The sequence below is a fragment of the Athalia rosae genome, chromosome 8 (assembly GCF_917208135.1).
Source record: "Athalia rosae chromosome 8, iyAthRosa1.1, whole genome shotgun sequence".
Lineage (NCBI taxonomy): Eukaryota > Metazoa > Arthropoda > Insecta > Hymenoptera > Athaliidae > Athalia > Athalia rosae.
The window spans coordinates 7,903,113-7,926,542 of record NC_064033.1 but is presented as its reverse complement, the minus strand read 5'-3'; the positions used below and the strand labels follow the sequence as shown (position 1 = coordinate 7,926,542).

At 42.4% G+C, this 23,430-nt stretch overlaps 3 protein-coding genes across 13 annotated transcripts; 2 read left to right on the top strand and 1 right to left on the bottom strand.

The window, feature by feature from the left end:
• The first annotated feature begins 5,219 nt into the window (after positions 1–5,219).
• LOC105693654 lies at positions 5,220–7,496 on the top strand. 2 transcript variants are annotated; one of them, XM_025746358.2, is made up of 2 exons: positions 5,220–5,512; positions 5,901–7,496. In XM_025746358.2, the coding sequence occupies exon 2, from the start codon at positions 5,901–5,903 to the stop codon at positions 7,494–7,496; it is 1,596 nt and encodes a 531-aa protein (XP_025602143.2). In that variant the 5' UTR covers positions 5,220–5,512. The 2 variants fall into 2 exon arrangements, with proteins under 2 accessions (XP_025602143.2, XP_012269133.2); XM_012413710.4 differs by having other exon boundaries at positions 5,220–5,824.
• Positions 7,497–7,538: 42 nt separating this feature from the next.
• Positions 7,539–10,970, top strand: LOC105693641. Of its 3 annotated transcripts, none has more exons than XM_020856749.2 (3): positions 7,539–8,652; positions 8,728–9,035; positions 9,093–10,970. In XM_020856749.2, the coding sequence occupies exons 1-3, from the start codon at positions 7,539–7,541 to the stop codon at positions 10,332–10,334; spliced, it is 2,664 nt and encodes an 887-aa protein (XP_020712408.2). In that variant the 3' UTR covers positions 10,335–10,970. The 3 variants fall into 3 exon arrangements, with proteins under 3 accessions (XP_020712408.2, XP_020712407.2, XP_020712406.2); XM_020856748.2 differs by having other exon boundaries at positions 9,090–10,969; XM_020856747.2 differs by having other exon boundaries at positions 8,728–10,970.
• Positions 10,971–11,178: 208 nt separating this feature from the next.
• On the bottom strand, positions 11,179–14,912 carry LOC125501999. Of its 8 annotated transcripts, none has more exons than XR_007279760.1 (5): positions 13,951–14,912; positions 13,750–13,807; positions 13,221–13,667; positions 12,944–13,029; positions 11,501–12,869 (listed from the first exon to the last, which is right to left on the bottom strand). XR_007279760.1 is itself a non-coding variant. In XM_048659369.1 (4 exons), the coding sequence occupies exon 4, from the start codon at positions 12,789–12,791 to the stop codon at positions 12,129–12,131; it is 663 nt and encodes a 220-aa protein (XP_048515326.1). In that variant the 5' UTR covers positions 12,792–12,869; positions 12,944–13,029; positions 13,221–13,667; positions 13,750–13,944; the 3' UTR covers positions 11,501–12,128. The 8 variants fall into 8 exon arrangements, 2 of the variants coding, with proteins under 2 accessions (XP_048515326.1, XP_048515327.1); XR_007279762.1 differs by having other exon boundaries at positions 12,944–13,032; positions 13,565–13,667; XR_007279763.1 differs by having other exon boundaries at positions 13,565–13,667.
• Positions 14,913–23,430: the final 8,518 nt, after the last annotated feature.

The window sequence follows — 23,430 nt, the reverse complement described above, 5'->3', positions numbered from 1 at the left end:
TCACTTCTTAAATCACAGTTAACTTTTGACCTCTTACCAATCATCGTTAGCTCTGGCCGAATTCGCCATCTAAAACTTAGAATACAGTAGCTCGTACAAACGCGAGTGATCCTTTAAACATTTAGCTATCCTTACACTCCTTTTTATTAATTATCATACTTGGTGTTGGCATCATTATCATAATTTTATCATTATCATCATTTTGCTATTATCATTAGTTGCATTGCTTGTGAAGTCATTTTATTCGCCATTTTCTAATTATATTCTTTATAATTCTTTGAGACATTAATTTGGTGTGAATTGATTTGCTGTTAACGACCACTACCCAGCTCGCCCTAGCACGCTACACCAGACAAAGGTAAGTCACATCTCTAAGAATAAAATTCATAACTTTCTCCCAGAACCTTCCCATATTCTACTAATTCCTTCCAGCCTCCCGTATCCCCGTACATGTGTACAAAATCGGAGGCATTGTCGTCGCCATCGGAGTAGGACGTGAACGATCCGCGATATTAATTTAGTTCGCGACCAACCCCGTATGCGACAATAGAGCCCAAAAGGCATAAGATGAGTTTATTCTTTACATGTAACATATCAACCATTTAATTGAGGGAGAAAGAGATTTTTGCCCTGAAATAATTTACAATACGCTGTGCACTCACCCATTTGCTGTTTTAGCCGTATTCATATTTTCACGTGATTTCAATATATCTATAGGTACAATTTATACATCTATTCATTTTAATGTATACACAGCAATAAGTCAATTCTATATGTCCGCGACTCTTTTATTGCAGGCACCTCTCATTTCTACGCTAATTGTTATTTGTTTATGTGCTTTGTTCTTTCACTGTAATTTGCTTGGAAATCAAATTGTTATTGCAGTCGTGATAGTGTCACATATTTTAATTTATTCATCAAAATTTTTATTCAAGAGGACCGAAGACACCAATAGTACCTCATGTGCATATGTGACGCGATTTTTATCGATATAATATTCATATTATAAAAGCTTACGCCGTTAATTTGGATTCCTCGTTTGTGTGATCTAACCCTACATAACATACATGACTTGGTCATTTAGGATCCGATTACCGTAGTCTAGCGATCTCTAAAATAAAAGGGAATCGTTTCACACACCTTACGACAATATCGAAAGTGTCAGTTGGCCACGTGTCTTCAAAAAAGTTGAATCTACGCTTGGGCTAATTTCTCTTGCATCCTAGTCAAAAGGCAAAACCATTGAACTGAGTAAAATAAATGTTTCATTAATTAGAAGTATCGTTTTTACACCTTGTGACTGAATGTGGCTGTGTGGCAAATGGTCATGCACTGTGAATGTCAGCAGATGGCACGGCTTTATGATCGGAGCAACTGCTGAAAAACCTTTGAAAAGAGGTAAAGCTTTATGTTTGCTATTCATAAACGCTCCTCCAACAGATTACGACACAATTTTAACATCACTTCTGCTTTCTATTGAAAAATATGAAGCTTTCAAACAAAATACGTGCATTGTAACATTTGATCACCCACTGTACTGGAAGGCTCAAGACATTACAGCTACTGCTGATCGTAATACCGATCTATCCAACGTCGTAGTTTGATTGGGTGGGTTTCATTTGTTAATGTCGTTCATAGGCACGATTGGATATATCATGTCCGGTAGTGGACTCGAAGATACCTTCAAATTCATTTGTGCTGAAAACTGTGTACAGCACATCGTGTCTGGTAGAGCTGTACTTGCTCATTTGCTAGTACATTTGTCAGTGACAAAAAGGATCATGGACTCAATAGAATACACAGAAGAAGAACGAGATTTCCTGGATGATGCTATTACTGACATTGATAGAACTATAATTTTTGAAACGATAGATAATCCTCTATTTCAACAAGTAACCACCAAATTTGAGGAGGCTTTGAGCATACTGGAGAGTGGAGGACCACCAACGGCTAAATTATGGGTTCAATATTACAGATTGATAACTCTTCTGAAACATTTCATAGAGGCAGAACGCTCTGAAAATTGTTCTTTGCACCTGAAGACTATCAGAAACATGCTCGCGATTTTCCACGCAAGTGGACATTTCTTATATGCCAAGTCGAGTCATCTTTACTTGCAAGATATGCTGAATCTCGAGAAAATAATTACCCTTGAAGAATTCCACTCTTCTACAGCTCTAGGCTATTTCACTATCAGACGAACGGAAAAATTTCGGAGCGGGATCACGTCTGATCAAACTATTGAGCAGACTCTTAAGAAAATGTTTAAATCATCTGGAGGATTAACGCACGGCCGTGGTATCGCTGAGAGTACGATGGCATCGTGGACTCATGGAATGATACGTCTACAAGATGTTTGTGAGCAAGTAGCAGATGAAAAGCAGAAAAGAATGATAATTCTTTTGACACCCTAATTGTAAGAGCGATGACAATAACACTATATCTCAGTCAAGATGAAGAATGGCAATTTCAAAAACCGAAAACACAGTACCGTAACGGCTGGATCTTGAAAGCGGCACCCCTCTGGCGTGGTCTCTCATCGTCGTCCAGGAAACGGGACGCACCTCTTGCACTTGTGACGGCTGATTATTTCACTTTGAATGTGTCCTCTTGGCACGAACGATTTGGAACTGAAGTGAATATGTATATGTACTTGGTTCGGATTAGGTTCAAAAGAAATCTCAAGATGTGTGCTTGTCACGATCACCACTGGAACGGTAGATGTTCAACGAGTAGGAGTCTTCTTGGCCCGTCACTTGGTAGATTTCCAGTAACCAACTCTCGACTTAATTGAAACCACTCGGACCAAAACGTCAGCGCGCCTCGCGACTCGAGAAACTATTGATGATAACTTTGATTCTCGGGCCCCGATGTTGGGATTGAGGAAAGGGGAGAACAAAAGAGAGAATGTGCATCGTCCGTACACTGACCGCTGTCTTCCCGTCACCTCAGTAGCTGCTGTCTATATATCCTGTACCTTGTCGCGCACCTACGTGATCCACTTTTGTTATAATACTATCCCTATATCGCAACTTCTGAGTATAGGATTTCAGCCATCGATTCCTTCCGTCGCTCCTCATTTCTATGCAGAGGTCGATAACTTCAAGTTGGGCTTTCACGTCGGTGAAATTGCAGATTGCAGTCATCAAAATTGAGTACGATAGACGAAGATGCAATGACCGAAAATAATACCGTAAAGGTGTGGTGACCTCAGATAGATTGAAAAAAAAAAAAGGGAAGGAACAAGAAATAATTTCGTACGTCGAGACGTAACATCCCTCCCTTCTTGGAATTATCATCGTCCCCGATGATAACCTAGTGATACACTTGATATGTTAGTAGGTATAATCATATAAATGGTTGGAACAAAATAGTGGTTAGAACGCAATATGTTAACTACAACTACGAATATAATAATATGGAACATTATTTAGTTTGTTGTCGCAGTTTGCGACGGTAGTTCGCCCAGCGTATTGATGGTGTTTGGTTTGAATATGGGCCCCTTGTTTGGCCCTTTCCTTAGTATCGGTTTTAGTGTCAAGTTGCTCCTGCGTCGGTTTGCGGGAGTCATCGTGGGTAGAGTCTCCATCTCTATCCTCATTTGGCGTTGGTCGTCTATTTTATTCCCTTTTTTGGAGGTTTCCTCGGTTTTACGGCAACTCAGTATCCTCGCTATCTTTTCCCTATACCGAATTCCGATCTCTATCAGAACAATTAGGGTCATTGCTTGTGCCAGGTAGAACCCGTACTCTGTCCTAGTCTGTACGGCACGTTGCTTCTGGGCCGCTCCGAGTTGTTCCAGCTGTTCTTCCATTTTATACAGGGATCTCTCTTCTTCGTGCCCTGGTTGTCTGACTGTTAGGACGTCTCGCAGATACTGTATAACTGAAGGTTTCGCCGGTGCCGGTGAAATTGTGGTGACAATAAGAGCTAGTTGAGGCTGGTACAGGTATTGCTCAAGACCGTGGTACTCGCACACTCGCACACGAGTGATGCCTGTGGTTTTTGCCATGCATCCTGGTTTCAATTGCATCATGCCTGTGCCAGATATTATGACCAAGAGAGTCTCGCTGTCCTTTGCAGATGATCTGGACATTTTCTGACTTATCCGCTGAATATAATCACCCTCCCAAGGAAGTCAATTTCGTCCAATAGGGGTCGTGTCTCTACTTCAGCATGATGTCGTAGTTTCGGAGTGCCTTCTCGTTGGAGCTCAGCAGGAGTTGAATTTCGCACGATTTCGCAGTGGAAGTTTCGTATAGCAGAATGTCTAGATCGCATAGGTGGAAATACCATGTTTTTGTGAATAAGTCCACGTAGTGGTATCCGGCGAAGAAGGTAGCTATTATGATCCTTACTCAATCCCAAGAACTCGGATCGAGGAATCACTCGTGCGAATATTGTCTGGTTGGTGTTGTTATAAATCCATCGCGGCATTTGCCAGAAGTGTATTTTGTGCAAGTGGTATCCTATTCTCTCCGCTAGTGGTGAATTGAGCGTTATCAGAATCCTTCCCCCATGGTATCTTATGCTTACATCTGAGACTCTCGCTATTTCTTCGATTCGATTATGGGATCGGGGTACCGGCAACTCGTACCCTTTTACGTTTCTCTCGATATCCATGATGATCTGAGCCGACTGGTCACCTTGAAGAAGGGACAGGTGGATTCTTTCCTCACGCACGTCTACAACGGCCTCGATGAATTTTACAGTTATCTCCATGTAATGTAGCGAATCGCCTACCTTCCTCGTCCTGCAATATAATGCTATTGTTCGCCAATACCTTTTCAATCTTGTTAGGTCCCTGATATCGCTTACTGAATTTCCCTTTCGTTACTTCTACCAAGACCCGGGCCATATCCTCAACCTTCCCCTGGAACGGCCTAGAGTAGTATAAGCAAGGTATAGCGGGTCATAACAAATGACGTCACTGGCACCAGTAGACGGTCCCCCCTGCCCTCTCAGGCTCAAGCGGTTAATATCACGCGTGGTTCCCTCCTTCCCTCGGTCCGGCGGATTGTCCAAAGCCAAGATGGCGCCCTTTTTCCGAAACCCCAATGGCGCGTTTTTTTTCGAAATCAAGATGGCAGCCCTCTCCGGAGCACAAGATGGCGCCCTTTTTTCGAGACCCCAGATCGCGCGCTTTTTTCGAAATCAAGATGTCGGCCCCACTGAAATAAAGATATTTCAGCTCTGTGCCTTCGGCTTGACCTTTCGGAGATTACCCACCGCACCTTATAGTGTATAATTGTCCTTAAGTTGCCTGCTTGTGAGAGCCATGTAGAGTGCGGGGCGTGGTTTCGCCCCACCACTCGGGATGCAGTGCCGGCTAGCGCGTGTTGAACGCTCCTCAGTACGCTGTCGTTTACCGAGTAGTGTGTATGTCCACTGTCGACTGTCGAGATACAGTGTTCAAACGTTGTTGTAACGTTAAAAAAAAAAAAAAAAAAAAAAAAAAAAGAGAAAAAAGTGTTGTTTGTGAGAGTCGGGAGTCGGCGTAGAAGCCTTGAAGGTAAGTAATTAGTTTTATTTTCAGCACTTCTGCGGAGATATACAACGTAAAATGGCGGGCGAGGTGCGGCTGACCAGCCGCAGCCGCAGCCGCAGCCGCGAGGCTCGGCAGATAACAACCGCAGCCGCAAGGCTCGGTAAATTACAACCGCAGCCGCAAGGCTCGGTAAATTACAACCGCAGCCACAAGGCTCGGTAAATTACAACCGCAGCCGCAAGGCTCGGTAAATTACAACCGCAGCCACAAGGCTCGGTAAGTTGTAACCGCAGCCGCAAAGGCCGGTGAGACGCACTTGCAGCCACAGGGCTCAACGTGTAGTAACAATACCGAGATAGATCGCGCCAGCTCGTTGATCTGAGGTGTTTTAACTTGCATCCTCTGTTTACAGATGGCAGAGTCATGCTCGTATGTTTCCCTGGGAGAGTTATTGGAGGAATCAGCTGAGACAGAGGATCAGGATGTGATTCTGGATAGATTGAAGTTACTCGCCTACGACAATCTACCGGAGGGATGGACGAATTGGAAAACCATCAACTATTCCAAGGAAGATCTTTTTGGAGAAGGTGATGTCGATCCACAGATCTTAAATAAATTAAGATTCGCTTTACCTACAATAGGTATTGCAATAGCCTTCAATCCATCAGCCACTTACCTAGCCGAAAGACAATACCGCGACTATAAGGTAGAAATGTTAAACTGGGCCCTCTGTAGAGCTCTGATTATGAGTCCTCCTTCAATCACAAACAAATTGAAAGGATCGATTGGACAAGCTGAATTGTTTCAACAAGCAATAAAACCAGTTAAACATCTATGCGTATCACGTAGAAGCGCTGCGGAAGAGCTGAAATTGGAGGCCGAAGGCTCGAACATGGAAGAGGCCGAAGAAGAATCTCTGCCACCAAGGAAGAGGCACAGTGCTTCTCCAGGGAGTATCGGCTCGTTACCAAAGAGATCCAGAGTAGCGTTTCTGGAAAACCGGATGGATGAAATGTTCTCCATTCTCTGCGAAAAGATCGAAAAGTTGAAAAAACCTGAGGTCCATCCACTTTCATACGAAAGCGATGTCAGTATGTCAGAAAAAGAAAACTTGGGGTCAGAGGATTCAGAATCTATTGCTTCCGGAATTGAGTCGCAGGGGTCGGCAGCATGGAAGGCGCCAAGTTTTGAACATTCTCAAGGCGGGGACCTGGATGCTTTAGCGTTGACTCCTCAAGTAAAAGAGAGTGAACCGTCCATACCTGTGCCAACGCCAGAAATTAAAGCGCAGGGTTTGAGTTGCCAAAAACTAGGTACACCAAATTGGAATAAGATCAGATATAAGGAAGTTCAGAAAAATCTCCAGGCGTCACCGGTGTTCGATGCTTTGAAGGTTAATAGTCAACTGGGAGGATTAACACAAAAGTCCTTTAGTCAATCTATACTTGTTAAGATGGATGCGATGGCGGGAACTATAACCCATGGCCTACTGAAGGAGAGGGCTAAGATCACGGATGGGCTCAGAGCGTTGGCGCAGAAATATCCAGATGCTTATACGGACATAAAAGACATTTTCCTAGGGGAATCTTCGGTTAAACAAATCTCAGATGACCTCCTTCAGTATTCTTGTGCCAGAAGAGCCGAGATTATAGAAATGAGAAGAAGATTCTTTAAGCCTAAAGATTTACACTTAGTGGCGAAATTAGAAGAAATCCCACCGTCTGAATCTCACCTTTTTGCTGAAGAAATGCTGTCAAACTTTGTCAACCAACAGGGTGGTATTTATAAAATTTTCCACACAAATCAGAGATCCTTTAAGTCCAAAAACTTCTCTGATTATAAGGCCAAACCCAATCGTTCAAGCCGTGCAGGGGGCTTTTCACAGGCAGGCCACAGATCCCACTCTTCTCATAACACGTCTTCGTTTCGTAAATCTGGTTCAAAAGAGTACAAAAAAGATTCCAAGAAGGATAGCTCAAGAAAGGAACATCGTCCTAAGAGGTTTTGACTGCCACTTTCAGGGGGGCCGGTTAAATCATTTCCTACACCAATGGCAACGCATAAAAGCCCCGAAGTATATATTGGACATGTTAAAGGGGTATACAATTCCATTTATAAGAAGACCCCCAATGGTACCGTTTTCACAGAAAATCATCCAAAGATTTGGCACAAAGGTTTCGGTTCAGATGTCAAAAGAAATAAAGAACCTTTTGAAATCCAGAGTCATAGAAAGAGCGGGCTGGCAGACGGGATTCATCTCCCCCATGTTTCTCATACCAAAGCCAAATGGGACAGTCCGACAGATTTTCAACTTACGACGGCTAAACGACTTTCTAGGTCAACAGAAATTTCGATTGATAAACCAGTTAAAGGTCCCAAACTTTCTTCAAAGAAAAGACTTTCTAGTAAAACTAGACCTTTCTCAAGCTTATTTTCATATTCCAATAAAACAGAGTCACCGCAGGTATCTTTGCCTGTCTTACAGAAATCAGATATACAACATGACATGTCTCCCATTCGGCCTAGCCAGTGCGCCATTAGCCTTTGCCAGAATAAGCGGTTGGTTAGCAGGGATACTTCGTCAAAGAGGAATACGCGTTTTAGCATATCTGGACGATTTTCTGTTAGCCCATCAGAACCCTCATGTTCTTCAAGACCAACTGAATTTTACAATAAATCTGTTTCGAAAGCTGGGCTGGATAATAAACCTGGAAAAGTCTGTTACGAACCCTACAAACGAGATAGAGTTTCTCGGAATCATATGGAATACAATGTTAAACGAAATGTACTTGCCGGAAGAGGAAAAGAATCGTATTATGAGGGACCTTCGATGTATAATAGACACCGAGTCTTGGAATTGGGTAATAGGAACATCCCTTCTAGGAAGGCTCAATTTCGCATCGATGGCAATCCCTTTAGGAAGATTATTCTCGCGTCAACTACAGAGGGCAAGCTTAAAACTACCAGAGGAGGACCCAAAGAAGAAACTTTCGATTTCGCAACTGGCGCTACAGGATTGTGTGTGGTGGCGGCAAAACATTCACCTCACGAAACCTATATTCGAGGAGAGTCCGACGGTTCTTCTTACAACCGATGCCTCAAACACGGGTTGGGGTTTCCATCTGGACAACCAGATATATGCAGGAACCTGGTCGCAGGAGCAAGTAGGCTGGCATGTTAACCGAAAAGAATTATATACAGTGCTGATAGCAATAAGGAAATATCAAAAATACTTACAGGGCAAGTCGGTAATGCTGCAGTCCGACAACAAAACGGTAGTTGCCTACATACGCAAACAAGGGGGAACTCGGTCTCAGATCCTCCTGAAATTGATCAAGGAGCTATTACTCATGGCAAGTCAACAACGGATTCAAATAATTCCCTTCTACCTACCAGGGCGCTACAACACCCTGGCGGACAGTCTGTCAAGAGGGCTACCCTTGCCGGACTGGCATGTGTCAAGCGATCTGACGAAGATGATCTTCAGGAGATGGGGCACACCACAAGTAGACTTATTTGCAACAAGCCTGTCCAAAGTAGTACCAAGGTATGTAACATTGAACCCCGACGACCTAGAAGCATACTTCATAAATGCCTTCAGCAGGAAATGGGACATGGAATTGGCGTGGGTTTTTCCTCCACCGCCTCTAATACCGAAGGTTCTTCAACACCTGAACGAGGCAAAGGGTTTGTTTCTGGTAGTGGCCCCAAAGTGGGAGAAGACATTCTGGAGAGGAGACTTAAAGAGCAGGAGCACAGCGGCTCCGATCCAGCTGCGGAATCTAGAAAAACACCTGATAGACATGTCAACGGGTCTCTCACCACCGAACGTCAAGGACCTCTGTTTAGAGGTTTGGAGAATACGGGGTGGGGCAAACTAGTCGAAGGCTTAGTTCAAGAGGACGTTGACTTGCTTTATTCAGCATGGCGAGATTCGACATGGAAAACATATTCTTCGGCTTGGAAACAATGGTATCAATGGTGTGAAACGCGGAAGATATCTCCTGGTAACCCTACGGCCCAACAGCTGGCATCTTATCTAGGTTTTTTATTCCATACAAAGAAGCAAGCTTTTAGAACCATCCTTACGAAGAAATCAGTGATCAACACGATTGCCAATCCGATAAGAGAAGAGGAGCTGGGATCACACCCTTTAGTCAAGTCTATGCTAAAAGCGATAAGTGTTCAAGAGGCCGCATCAGTAACTCGCAAAACCGGTATTTGGAATGTGGAGATCCTCATTCAATGGTTAAAGGATCATCCACCCGATGAAAATAGCATATACCAAATATCTCGTCATACGGCCACTTTGCTTCTGTTAGCATCAGGGAGGAGAGTGCATGACTTAACCCTTCTGGCCATTAACTCAGAGAATTGTACCATTCAGGAAAACGTAATAGTATTTTGGCCCAAGTTTGGGTCAAAAACAGATAGTGCACGTCATAGGCAGTCAGGTTGGAAATTGAGCAGCTCGGATCATTCTGAAATTGACCTGATAAAATGGGTTAAATTATTGATAAGCGTATCCGCAAGTAGAAGGAGGGCTTTTCCCGAACTGGTGAGCTTATTTATTACGACTAGGGGAAAAGTAAAGGCAGCGTCAAGAACCGTAATTGCAGGATGGATAAAAACTATTTTTGCAAAAGTGGGAATAGATGCCAGCCCGGGATCAGTAAGGTCAGCAGTAGCTTCGTATAATTATGAAAATGAGATAGCTTTAGATGCTTTACTACAAAGGAGTAATTGGAAGGGCGCAGAAAATTTCTTTAAACACTACTGTAAGTTTGTTGAAAAGCCTATTAAACAGGCAAACAATCCCTTGTTCGAGGTTTTTGAACCAATCTAAAATCCACGTTTGGGGACTTCTCAGTTTATCTTGTTCAAGTGTGTTCTATTGTCATTAATTTTAAGCAAATCTATGTTCCTACATTATTTGTGTGATAGCATTATGAGTATAAGAAAGAAATTTTTTATTTTATCAAGATAAGATAACAAAGAGTTTATAATAATAAAAGTTCTTGAGGGACCTGATAGATATTTAAGAGTTCATATACCTATGGAGACTGAATGGGTGATGATATGAAATTGTTTCAATAAAGAGTTTTATTAAATTCGTCAATGATTAGTTCTTGTAATTTTAATCACAGTACGCTGACAGATGCCGGCAGAACCCAAACATCTCTCCGAAAGGTCAAGCCGAAGGCACAGAGCTGAAATATGACCCGTTTTCTACCCCAAAGGGAGGAAAACGAGTATTTCAGGTCTTGCCGAAGGCTTGACCTAAGTAAGGCCTTGCCGTCATTCGGAGTGGGTACTGAGGAGCGTTCAACACGCGCTAGCCGGCACTGCATCCCGAGTGGTGGGGCGAAACCACGCCCCGCACTCTACATGGCTCTCACAAGCAGGCAACTTAAGGACAATTATACACTATAAGGTGCGGTGGGTAATCTCCGAAAGGTCAAGCCTTCGGCAAGACCTGAAATACTCGTTTTCCTCCCTTTGGGGTAGAAAACGGGTCATATGTCGGCCCTCTGTAGAGCACGAGGTGGCGCCCTTTTTTCGAAATCAAGATGGCGGCTCTTTTCGGAACCCAAGATGGCGCGCGTTTTCCGAAATCTGATTTGGTTACTGGTTTTAAAACTCTGCGTAGCGTCTTTTCGGAAATTCTCGATACAAGATAGCGCCGATGTTCGAATAGCATGACGGCTGGTCAGCTACCGGCATCCTGGTGGTGACGTACGTACCTATCTGAGAGACTTTTTCGGATCTTACCGACAATAGCCAAAGATCTCCGAGGCCAGCCCCGCAGCCACCTGCTCTGAAATATGAGTATTCGAGGGTGTACGAAAGTGTAAACTCTGCGAATATTTTAATGACATAACGACTAGATATTTTTATTTTTAAATCTAAAGTGTAACGTGCGACTTTGGGCGCGACAACAATTTGTTAAAGGTTCGACCCTTGCCGAAAGGATACAGTGGGGAAGGTGTGAAAGTTTGACTCAATGATTGATATGTTGCACATTTACTTGTTTATTGGTACGTATGTTGACTTTGTTGGAGATTTGTTGGAGAAGAAAGATGTTTCTAGTTCGAATGTTAGGAGTAGAGAGCTGCTTGGCTAGAGAAGATGTGAAGAAGGGAGGTTCGGAATTGGGAGGGGTTTTTAGCTGACAATGAGTTGCATACGTTGGTGCCGTATGCAACTCGCACGATTCCTAGTTGCAAATCTATATGCAGTGGTGAATAGGAGAAGAGGATGTGAGAGATCGGGTTCAGCGTGGGATAGTTGAGATAAGGAGAGGCGTTAGACGTAACAAAGGTAATACAAAAAAATGGACAGTTCTTTTTTGGCGACAATATAGCGGTGTTAGGATCTTGAATCTCAGTGATACAAACTATGTGTTCTTCATTATTCTACTGATTTATAAATCAACTTTCACTACCCCTGGATCAAGCCACTCTGCCCAATATCGGCCACGAAATACGACAGAAATAAGCGCATCATTTCGCTGTAAATAATATCGAAGAAGTAGTCCCGGAATCTTATATCAAACTGCAAACATACCACTTGTCGCGCAGTCTCTATGTGGTCGCACACGGCCCCGTGTATCTGCTGCAGAGTTGGCGCTTTGATTTTCCTAGCCGTGATTATCGAAGCGAAGTAGCGGATCACCGATTCCTTGGACCTGTTGACGCCCCCCAGCAGCGTGTTCAGCTGAACGCTCGTTTACGCAGCATGCTATGTGTTCCAGGCCGTCGAAGGTTACTTTTTGCATCACGATTACCGGGGTGTGAACTTCTTGCCTTTTGGCCCCTTGTGTCGCGGTATCCTCTCCATCATCCTCCTGAGGCGAGTTTTCGATAGTGGCGTCGTCACCTTTGCCCGATGTTTCGGTCGAGTAAAATGCGATCACCTTCGCCCTGTGAGCTGTTGTAAAACGCAAAAAACACCCGCTATCTAGCGCGATCGTATCGTTCACCACCGCAAAGAGGTTGCCACCGGGAGCATCTTTCTTCTCAAAGTATTCCTCCAGCTTCGGCAAATTTGCAATCAGGCCGGCCCAACCTTCCAATCCTAGCGACACACCGCTAGAGTAATTGTTGATCAATCGCACAACGGGCTCGAAAGTGCCGTTCATACGAAGGCAAAGTCCCACGGTGAGTTTCTTCGACCACGAAGCGTTCGACCCATACGTCGACGACCGAAGAAGATGACAGTCCGCTTTTTTCAAAGCTCTTTCAAAGGTTCGAAACAACGTGCTGCACCCCTCTCGCGACAATCCGGATCTTCCTGACGCCATGGTCGCGTGCGATCGGACTCACAATCAGTAATACTGACTGGATTGCCGGAGGGGCCTCACACCACGTCACCGAGACGCCTGCGCAAACCAAATAAGCATATATGTATTTACGCGCAATAACAGGACATCAAAATCTCACAGATCAAACTCACCCTGGTACGCTCCACAGTGCAACACATTTTCCCCCACTCCACCTGTACAAGATTTAGGGGTAGCTGGTAGCCCACTGGTCACCCACCTGCTGGTCAAAAGTGAATTATTTATGAAAAATTCAGTCATCGTTTTCGTCACCGTCGTTGTTGGCGTAATCATGGAGTCTCAGTCCCAGTTATCGTCGGGGTCCTTCGTCGCGTACCCCTCGTCTCCCGGTGGCACCCCGTCCCAATCGTCGTCGTCATCCCACCTGTCGTCCTACCGTCCCCCACCCACCCATCAACCTCTTGATTGTCGTCACCTCCCTCGTAGTCGTAACCCCCAACCCTCCCACCGTCCACCGACCACTCCGACTCGTCCGAAGATGGCTCGCCCTCGCCAAGCCACTTCCAAAAGCCATCCGCCGTCCACCCCCAAATCTCCCTTTCAGGCACTGGTCCTAAAGCCCCGTACACCAGGTGCTCTGACACCTCGAAAACCGCCTCTTCGCTACTTCAGTACGACATGTAGTCGTCGTAACCGAAATTCCGCTCCCTAGTGTAGAACTCGTTTAGATCCACCACTCAGGGATCCTCTTCGACCTCTACGCCAGGGATCGGGATTTTAGGTACGATGATTACATGCTGTAACTGCCCGCCCCGACGGTTCTTGGCATGGAGCCAATGGTCGCGAGGGTCCACCAGGGCCAGCACCTTGTCAGGGTGGATGTATTCAGCTATGATTCTGCGAACACGCGAATGAAAAATTACTGTCATAATTCATTGCACGAAACCACTGTATATTTGCACAATTTCAGCTGTCCTACCTTGTTATAATAATATTCGAAACAACGAAATACAAAAACAAATATTTTTCACAGATTTCTGCAAACACGCAAATCAGAAATTATTATCGCAATTGATTTCACGAAACCACTGTACTTCGCACGGTTGTGTGATTTACCAGCCTTTTCTAGCCCACTACCGACACTACCGAAACTTTTGATGTCCAAAGAAGATGACCTTACCGTTTCGCGTAATGGATTAATAATGGAATAGCTCTTCGGCCGCAAGCACATCCTCGGGTGCAGCCCCAGCCACCACCGCACAAACACATTCGCGCATAATTCGACACATTGACACAATGTGCATCGCAAATAAAAGAACGGGGCGCTGGCTGACCGTTTGCCCTATAGGTGTGCGTAATTTTTACGCAAAGGGCCCTCACCGCGATGCAGCACAGAAAACACACTACGTAATTTTTGCGGGAACCGGCTTATACGGAGAGCGGGCCCCGGCTGGGGCAGCTGTGGGCTTCGAGAAGTAGCCTCTTGGATAAGGATGTGTTTGCACTTTGCGAAATCAATACCCCCGCGTCTTGCTCGAGATGGCTCTACCGCTATGACCGCTTTGATACACACGCGTTTTGACCATGCTGCGCCAGCATACAAAGAATCTTCACACCCATTCGAGCATCTGGAGCGTTCATGAGACGCACACACGATACAAACCGATACGTACGACAAACACTCTTCTTGCATTTCGCGCCGGGGTGGGGATTATACGTGAGAAATGACATATGTATATAATATGTGGAGAGTTCTATCGAAGCAATAAACACACCTTGATTCGTCTAAAATAAGAGTTTATTTAAATTATGAAATGAATTAGACTACAAATTGCACGTGGCTTACTAACCTAAAATAAGAGAATCAACAATTAAATGTTCATGCTCCTATTTGTTGTCAGCTTGTTGATCAAATCTCGATTTATAATTCGAGGTTTGATCCCACACTCCAAATCTTCACCACAGGTGGAGATTAATCAATCACCTGAGTTTCAGCTCTTCTCTCAATTTGTCTCTCGATAAAGATATCTTTTTCTAATTCTCGATTCTTCTGTCCTTTATCACTAATCCTTTTCCTGTCTATCTTGTGGCGCCACCTCTCAAACGTCTAATCATTTAAGACACACACATGCGTGTACATGTACAAAGCTTATATTCCCCCCCCCCCCCCCCCCCCCCCCCGAAGATGCTTAATTCATTTGTAATATGAATTGAAGCGTAGAAAATATGAGTATTATTCAGCCATGGGTATGAGTTTTGTGATATGATATAGGCCCATAGATTTTCTACCATTCCCAGTGTTTATTTTGAAAATTGAGTCTGAGATTTCATCTTCTATTGCAAAAGGGCCAATTCTTATTTCGTCCAATTTTTTTCTATTAAGCCTATTGCCGTTCATTATATAGACCATATCACCTATGTGGAGGTCATGCTTTATTCTGTTTTTATCGAATAAGGTTTTGTTGTATTCGTGTGATTTGTTTGATCTAAACAGTGCTATCTTTCGGTCTTGTTCTAGATTTTTAGAGCAGTCGTTTAAAATTTCAAGTTCCGGTGGCAGTAGGTCCGTGGATTCGCCATTTATCAAGTACATATATAGGTGAGAATCCTGTAACAGTATGGACTGTTCTGTTGTATGCATTTACACATATTTCTGCGATCTTCGACCAAGCTTTCTTTTTACTATCGTTATTGAGCATACATCTTATTTTGTTGACTAAAGTTTGGTTTAGTCTCTCGTTCAGTCCGTTTGAAAAGGGGGCATCTACTGCTGTAAGAATTAGTTCAATGTTTCTTGCTTTAAGGTGATTTTTGAATTCTTTTGAATTGATAGCAGGATATTGATCAGCGAGTAGTACTACAATCGCATTTTCCTTCGGAACTTTGTCTATTAGCTTTATGAAGTCCTGAGCCAATTGGTTTTTCGAGCATAAGATGTAAGCAAATCTAGTAAAATGGTCTACTAGTAAATGTAGGTATCTCTTAGTCGATCTCTGTCCTCCAAATCCACCAATTGTATCCAAGGACATTATTTGGAATGGTTTTTCTGCTGGGCCTAGATGTGACATCAATCCGAATTTTCTGTTTAGTCTTGTCTTGTTTTTTATACAAATATCACAACTTTTGCAAATTCTTCTTATGTTGTCTGACAAATTCGGAGCTGTATAATATAATTTCATTTCTGTTTCTAATCGATTAATCCCAATATGGCAGAACTCTTCATGGATTTTCTTTATTAGTAATTTATTATAATTCTCACTTAAGACTATTTTTTTTTCTTTTCTTTTTATTTTGTTTGTAATAGATGTTGTTTTCCATAATAAGGTATTTTTTATTTTTTAAACTTGTGTTATGTTTTTGGTCATTTTCGATACCTTTTATGCTTATAAAATTCACTGTTTTTAATTTGTCTTCCTCATTTTCGTAGTGTTCGTAAACAGGATTTTTACTAAGACAATCGGCTTCAGTGTTTTCCTTTCCTGGATTGTATATAATTTCGAAATTGTATTGAGATAGATATAGTGTCATGTCACGTAATTCATCATCTGTTCTGTTTTTTATATTTAAATTTTCCAAAGGTTTGTGGTCTGTGTAGACAATGAATTCGTTACCTATTAACCAATGTTGCCAAAATTTTAAGCTTTCTTTTATAGCTAGACATTCTAAGAAAATTGCCTTCTTCTTTTTTTGTGAATCACTCAATTTCTTTGAGAAATAGGCTACGGGTTTCAGCGTACCGTCCTTTTGTGTTTGTTTTAAGATAGCTCCGATACCTTTGATGCTCGCATCTGTATAAATAATAGTTTGAGCCTTGTGGTTATAGATTGCCAGAATTGGTTTCGAGCATAGATATTCTTTCACTCTATCGAAGGCAATTTTACAATTATTTGACCAATCAAATCTAACATCCTTTCTTAGGAGGTTGTGGAGAGGATCTAGCAGTATTGAAACGTTGGGGATATATTTTCCATAGAAGTTCACTTTGCCTAGTAATTGTCGTATTTGTTTCTTGTTTTGCGGTGTCGGGAAGTTTATTATAGATTTCAGATTATCTTTCAAAGGGGTTATAGTATTTTCTGTAATAATGTGTCCCAAATATTTGACTGAGTTAGCCGCAAATCTACATTTTGTGAGTTTTAGGCGGAATCCTTCTTTCACAATTGCATCTAGTAATTGTTTTAAGTGGTCTAAATGTTCTTCGAACGTTTTTGAGAAAATCATTATATCGTCTATATAGTTTACAACAAAATTTGATAATTTGTATTTTCCAATTATATTTACCAAAATCCTTTGAAATATTGCTGGGGATGTTTTTAGTCCAAAAGGTAGACAGGTCCATTGATAATGACCTTCTTGGGTTACAAAACCAGTTTTATGTCTATCGCTAATTCTCAACGGTATGGACCAGAAAGCTGAATTTATGTCAAGCGTTGTGAAAAACTTGCAATCAATAGTTTTAACCATTAAATCCTCAATTAAAGGGAATGGTTGCGATTGAGGAACTATTAGCTTATTCAAATCCCTAAAATCAATGCACAGTCTAGTTTTCTTTCCTTCATCTCTTTTATAAGCCAATGTGACGGTGCTGCGATTGGGCTATGAGATTCTTCAATTAGATTGTGTTTCAATAATTGAGCTATCTGTTCTTCAATTTCCGCTTTATCATCTAACGAACATCTATATGGTCTTTTGTGGCAGTATTTGTCCACTTGTAGGTCTATAAAAGCTTCATAATTATTTACTTTACCCACATCAGATTTGTTCTTTGCGAAAATACTATTATAATTGTCTAATAGGGTATTTATCTTACATCTTTGGTTAGTATCTAAATGTTCAGTATCTATATTGAATTCATTTATGTTAATACCTTCATTGAAATTTACTTGAAATTGATTGTATGTATTTTTCATTTCAATTTCTTCTTTATTATGTATCTTATTTTTGTTATTGAATTTGATTCCAATGTATAATTTATCTTTTGATGTACTATCATTATCTGATTTGGACTTCATCCCTTCTTGTAGTTGGATATTTAAATTCCCATCATGGGTCAACCCAAATCTTTTTATAGTATCTAGTCCTAAAATCATATCATAACTAAATTCATCATTGTTGTACACAAATGCATTAATTTTATCCTTAATATTCAGTATATTTGCATTTAGCGTTATCAAGCCGTTAGTTTTACCCCTATCACTAATTGTTTTTATTGTGCTACTAAAGTTTTCTTCCATTAAATTTTTTATTTTTACCAGTTTAGAGTTTATTAGTGTGATATTCGAACCGGGGTCATAAATACCCCTGCATTCAGTGTTTTCGTTTAATATCACCTTAACAACAATTAGTGGGGGGAAATCTAGTTTTTTGGATCTTCTGTGTTGTCAATTTCTAATATAGTATTAGTTATTCTATTTTTTTCAATGCTTTTGTTTTTGTCTTCTTTAAACCAGCACAAATTTTCGGGGTGATATCGGTTTTTATTTCCTTTGCTCTCACAAATTTTACATGGATGTTTCAGATTCGATCTTGCTTCTGTTTTCATGGTTTTAGGTTTGTTTTCAATTATCTTGTTTGATTTTTTTCCCATATTTCCGTATTTTCTTAACTCACTGAATAATTTAACTGGAGTTGTTGTATCTTGCCTGTCAATTTTGTTTCTAACAAATGTTGGTAGTCCATCAGCAATTAGATCTATTAAAGTTCTGTTATCCATATTTTTGTTAGAATCAAGTAATAAATGTTCTTTTTTTAGTGCATATTCCAGAATTGAGCCGGTGAAGTATTTGTAATTTATTGCATACGTGACAGATGACCAACCTTTATCAGCAAACGTCTGTAAAAAGTTTTCTTTCCACGTATTCCACTCAGAGTTTAGTGTATATTTTATTAACATTGAGTTGAACCAATCCTTTACTGTATCATACAAGAACAATCTCAGAGCCTCAATTTTCTCAATATCACTTTCAATATTTAGTCGATCGCATTCACTTTCATATGTCTGTAACCATTGGTTTGCACTCACTTTTTTTCCCTCATATTTATCTAGCACAAATTTCTCGTAAAGTTTTTTTAAATTTTTGCTCTCCTTTGCAGGTTTTTCTCTTTCACATAGTTTTTCAAGAAGTTTTGTTGAGGTTTCATCTATTTGCTTTGTGGAAGTGCTTGATTCAATTTGTTCTGTGGCAGAAATATCTGCTAGCAAAAAGTTTTTGAATACCATATTGCCACTTTCATCCATATAGAGTGATAGGATTTCAGCACTTAGTTTTACCCATACATTTCTGCATTGACCACGTTTTTTCAATGTATTTGCAATTTTCTTGAATTCTGGAAGTTGTACAAGTTCTGGATGTTGTTAATATGACTAATAACATTGTGGAATGTGGAATTTTTTTCCTGTTTCATCGGTTATGGATTTGATTATAATAGTGTTCGACTTCGGGTCTTCATCAGCGGTCATTTCGCATTCAAATTGTAGCTTAGCCATATCGTTTATTTTTGTCCACAAACGTAATAATTGTTGATTTATAATATGTGGAGAGTTCTATCGAAGCAATAAACACACCTTGATTCGTCTAAAATAAGAGTTTATTTAAATTATGAAATGAATTAGACTACAAATTGCACGTGGCTTACTAACCTAAAATAAGAGAATCAACAATTAAATGTTCATGCTCCTATTTGTTGTCAGCTTGTTGATCAAATCTCGATTTATAATTCGAGGTTTGATCCCACACTCCAAATCTTCACCACAGGTGGAGATTAATCAATCACCTGAGTTTCAGCTCTTCTCTCAATTTGTCTCTCGATAAAGATATCTTTTTCTAATTCTCGATTCTTCTGTCCTTTATCACTAATCCTTTTCCTGTCTATCTTGTGGCGCCACCTCTCAAACGTCTAATCATTTAAGATACACACATGCGTGTACATGTACAAAGCTTATATGTATACTCGCTGTCAATTTGACACTACTCAGTTTACTGCAAACGACCAGAGTTCAAAGTTCTTCGAAATGCATTTGGCGACAGTGATTTTAAACGTGCTGCGCTTCACCAGGGTCACCACCCCCGGGCGGTGCGATGCTGTGATTTTCGATGATGTCGGGCATTGGCCTCCATGTCCGATGAACAGTTACTTTCAAAATTACGGTTTTTGATAACGGTGTGAAGCGATCGCGTTATAGGTCGTATACATACACTCGTGGTCTGTTTGACCGAGTGGGTGACCATCTAGAGGTAGTAGTCGATGTGCCGGAGGACCGCGGTACAACGGGGCTTGCCGTTGTTTGCCTCTCAATGGATGACTTCGAGCGATCGAGGGGTAAGTGAGACGTGATTCTGTACAAAAACGTGCGTATTTAACATTCACTACCGTAGCCGCTGAATGGGGTGGTGGTGGAAATGGGTGTTGCTCGAAGCAGCCGAGTCGACTGAGCTAGCGGCATTCTTCAAGGCTGAGCCGATGTCCGGACCGTCCACCGACAATATCGGGGCATCGGTTGAGCTAATAGCACCCGTGGCCGATGAGCCGATGCCTGGACCATTCACCGGATGGATTGAGGTGGGTAAAGCTCAGCTGCGGCGTCGGGCGTTCATGCGATAACGCGAGCTCGGATAACAACGAAGGTGCTGACCAAGAGTTGGTTGACTTCTCGCGGGATAACGAGTCGGTTATCGAACGACTAAGTAAATACGAGGGTGGGAGGGTTGTGTCAAAGCGCGGGTAATTGACACACTCGTGCCCGTAACCATGGATGATTCACCGATTAGACCTCGGCGCCTTGACGATTGGGATCTGGATCGAAGACCGATCGATCTGGGCGAACCCGGCTATCGCGAGATATGGACGGATGAGGAGGCGTAGAGCGAAAGATCAGAAGAAGAACAAGAGCAAGAAGAAGACGAAAAAGAACAAGAAGCCGAAGAAGACGAAGAAGAACAGTGTGACGGATCCAAGAATACCGTCACCTAATACTTAGGAGATACCCCTTATCTTTGGGAGCCAGGCCAATCAAAACCTAACGTTTCCTTTATGCATCTATCTATATATAAAGATGATCTAAACAATAATCATAAGTCAAGTCAAAATATAGAGTTGACATATATACTGTAACGTGGCGTTTTCAGCCCCGTTACTACGGCACCTAAATCTCCCAGAATTTCCTTCCGTTTTTTGTCAATAATATAGAAAACTGCAGCACACCGAAACGAATCACCAAGGCTCAATTGAAATAAGAGATATTCCGTATATTAAGCTAATTTTCGTTGTTGTTCCGAATATTCTCTTATGTGACCTGGGAAAATACTGACGAGTTGAGCCAGGACGACCTACGAGGACCTCCCGGGCCCTTTCCTCCAAGGGTACAACTCTGACGTCATCCGTGCCAATCAGAATACCGATGTGCACTCTCCCGCGGTGGACCGGACCACCAGCTGATGACAGCATCGCCAACATCTCCCGCCTCCCGATCTACCGAATCGCTACCGGCGTATAGGACCGCAAGACGACCCGTCTACGATCTCCCGCTAGACGATAGGTGCGTAAGACGCTCTGCTATCGACGAATGGATGCTACGGAAGGCGGCGTATAGGGTGGCATGAACCGAGTAGTGTCACCTCCCGTCCCATAACTTACTGGCCAGGAGCCAGACGGGAATAACATCTACCGTTCCGGAACTGATCCCGTCACCGGGTAAAACTTGGTAACCACCCGAGATGACGTTCTGCCTAGATAAACATGTAGGAGCCGAGGCACAAGTGAGCCCAGGACTACATTCCGACTCCCGAGAGGACATAGGATAAAGATGTTGCTCTTAAGATGAGGACTCCAAGTGCCTGAGTCGACGCAGCCTTGGATAGTCTTCTGAACGCAGACAGCCAGCCGGTCAGTACTCAAAAGCGAGCGCGGCCGATGAGGAAGCATGGATGATGACGTCAGAGGAGAGGAGAGGCGCCGAATAGGCAAATTCAATTGTCACCCGAAGAATTGCGCCCTACACCTGTGGCCTAATTAGGAGAGGAAATCGCCAATCCGGACGATTTCCGAGTAAGAAGATCCTGGAAACCGGCGCTCAACTCGTCCTACTCTACGAGATACCGCTGTACCGACAGGACGTTTTTGGCTAGATCCTTCCGCACCAGTTGAGATCTTCCTTTTCCGCTTTCCTAAATCTACCGTCTCTTTACCGTTTTTCACCTAACATCTACTGCTACCGTTGAGTTCAGATTCATTCCCATCCGCCCTTTAGTTCGCAGTATATTTAAATCTAGAGTCAGTTAGAGTATTTTTATTAAGTTAGAGTCAGTGGGTGCCGAACTCCTTCGATAAGGTAAGGTTTTCCACCTTCCGAGAGAGGCACGAAGTAGCCACGTGGGGATTGCGAATTGCCTAAAGCATTACGTATTTTCGGTTTATTGTTTTGTAAGTCGGTGGGAACTAGCCCCACCGCAGTTTATTTTGTGTGTAAGTCAGTGGGTACAAGGCCCACTGCATCCCGTCAATCTTGAGTGTAAGTCAGTGGGTAAAAGGCCCACTGCATCCCGTTAATTTGATAACTCGGTGGGAACAAGCCCCACCCCAATTTGGTACGGTCCGGTCCGTTACGTATTTCGGTTTTTGGGCAATTCTGTAATTCCTCCCGGTGCACCTCGTGGCCGAACTAAGTTACCGTACATTTTGTATTTTCGCTATCTGAGCATTTAGTTGGTCTTCTACCGTTTCTCCCGTGCATTTGCTGCACGTGGCATCAGTAATACGTTCAGTAATTAAGTAACATTTAAGTAATACGTTAAGGAAAGCCTTGGTGATATTTGGTGATGCTGTGTGGTATTTTGTTATGATTTATGTAATATTTTCTCCCGTATAAATTTGTCATTTCTTTGGGTAATTTGTTACCCCTACGGTAAATCTTTAGTTCCGTTACGTTCCCGATTAATTTAGAAAATCTATTTGTCTGTTACCGTAGAGTAGCCACGGAAAAGCGCTCCGTGTAAAACCGCGCCTTTTCTCCCGTTCGTAATTATCGCACATTCGGATAATTTGTAAAAGAATCAGTAAACTCTCGTAGGCCTTTCAAATATCGAAATTATAATTCTGTACTGCCGTAAATGATCTCCCGCTACCGTTGAACGAATTATATTTTGTTACTCTCGACCTATTGTGAATCTACCGATTCTGTATTTCCTGCCGAATTTGTTAAAATACAGTCTCCCGAAATTACGAATTTGGTTTTACGTTATCGTTATTTTATTTGTGCCCGAATTGTTGTTGTGAATCCGAGCCACTCTACCATTTATTCCGCTGTTGATCAGCCTGTGCCTAGCCAGCCACTCCGCCGGATCTGCATTCGTTTATTCTGTAAGTTTTTGTTATTTCGTTAAGTGACGCGACACGCGTCTGGCGCCCAACAATCTTTTCGTTCCGTTTTCCGTTTTCCGTTTCGTACAGATCGCGCCGAAGGCACGTGGGTTTTCCCGGGTCCAACCCGCCTGGGGGAAAATAAAAAACCTCAACGTCGCAATACATACGAATATGTGATATGATATGTATTTTTAAGCAAACAATCCAATGGAAAATTCCATTGGACTTACGATCAAATAATGCGGATCCCCGATTTGTTTATATCAACTGCATATAAAGGCTGGGCCACTAGGACCCAGGG

Coding starts and splice junctions, on each gene's coding strand:
- LOC105693641 (XM_020856747.2), top strand. CDS start 7,539: ATGGCAACGCATAAAAGCCCCGAAGTATATATTGGACATGTTAAAGGG. Junction 8,653..8,727: donor GAACCTGGTCGCAGGAGCAA/GTAGGCTGGCAT, acceptor AAATACTTACAG/GGCAAGTCGGTAATGCTGCA.
- LOC125501999 (XM_048659370.1), bottom strand. CDS start 12,791: ATGGCGTCAGGAAGATCCGGATTGTCGCGAGAGGGGTGCAGCACGTTG.
- LOC105693654 (XM_025746358.2), top strand. CDS start 5,901: ATGGCAGAGTCATGCTCGTATGTTTCCCTGGGAGAGTTATTGGAGGAA.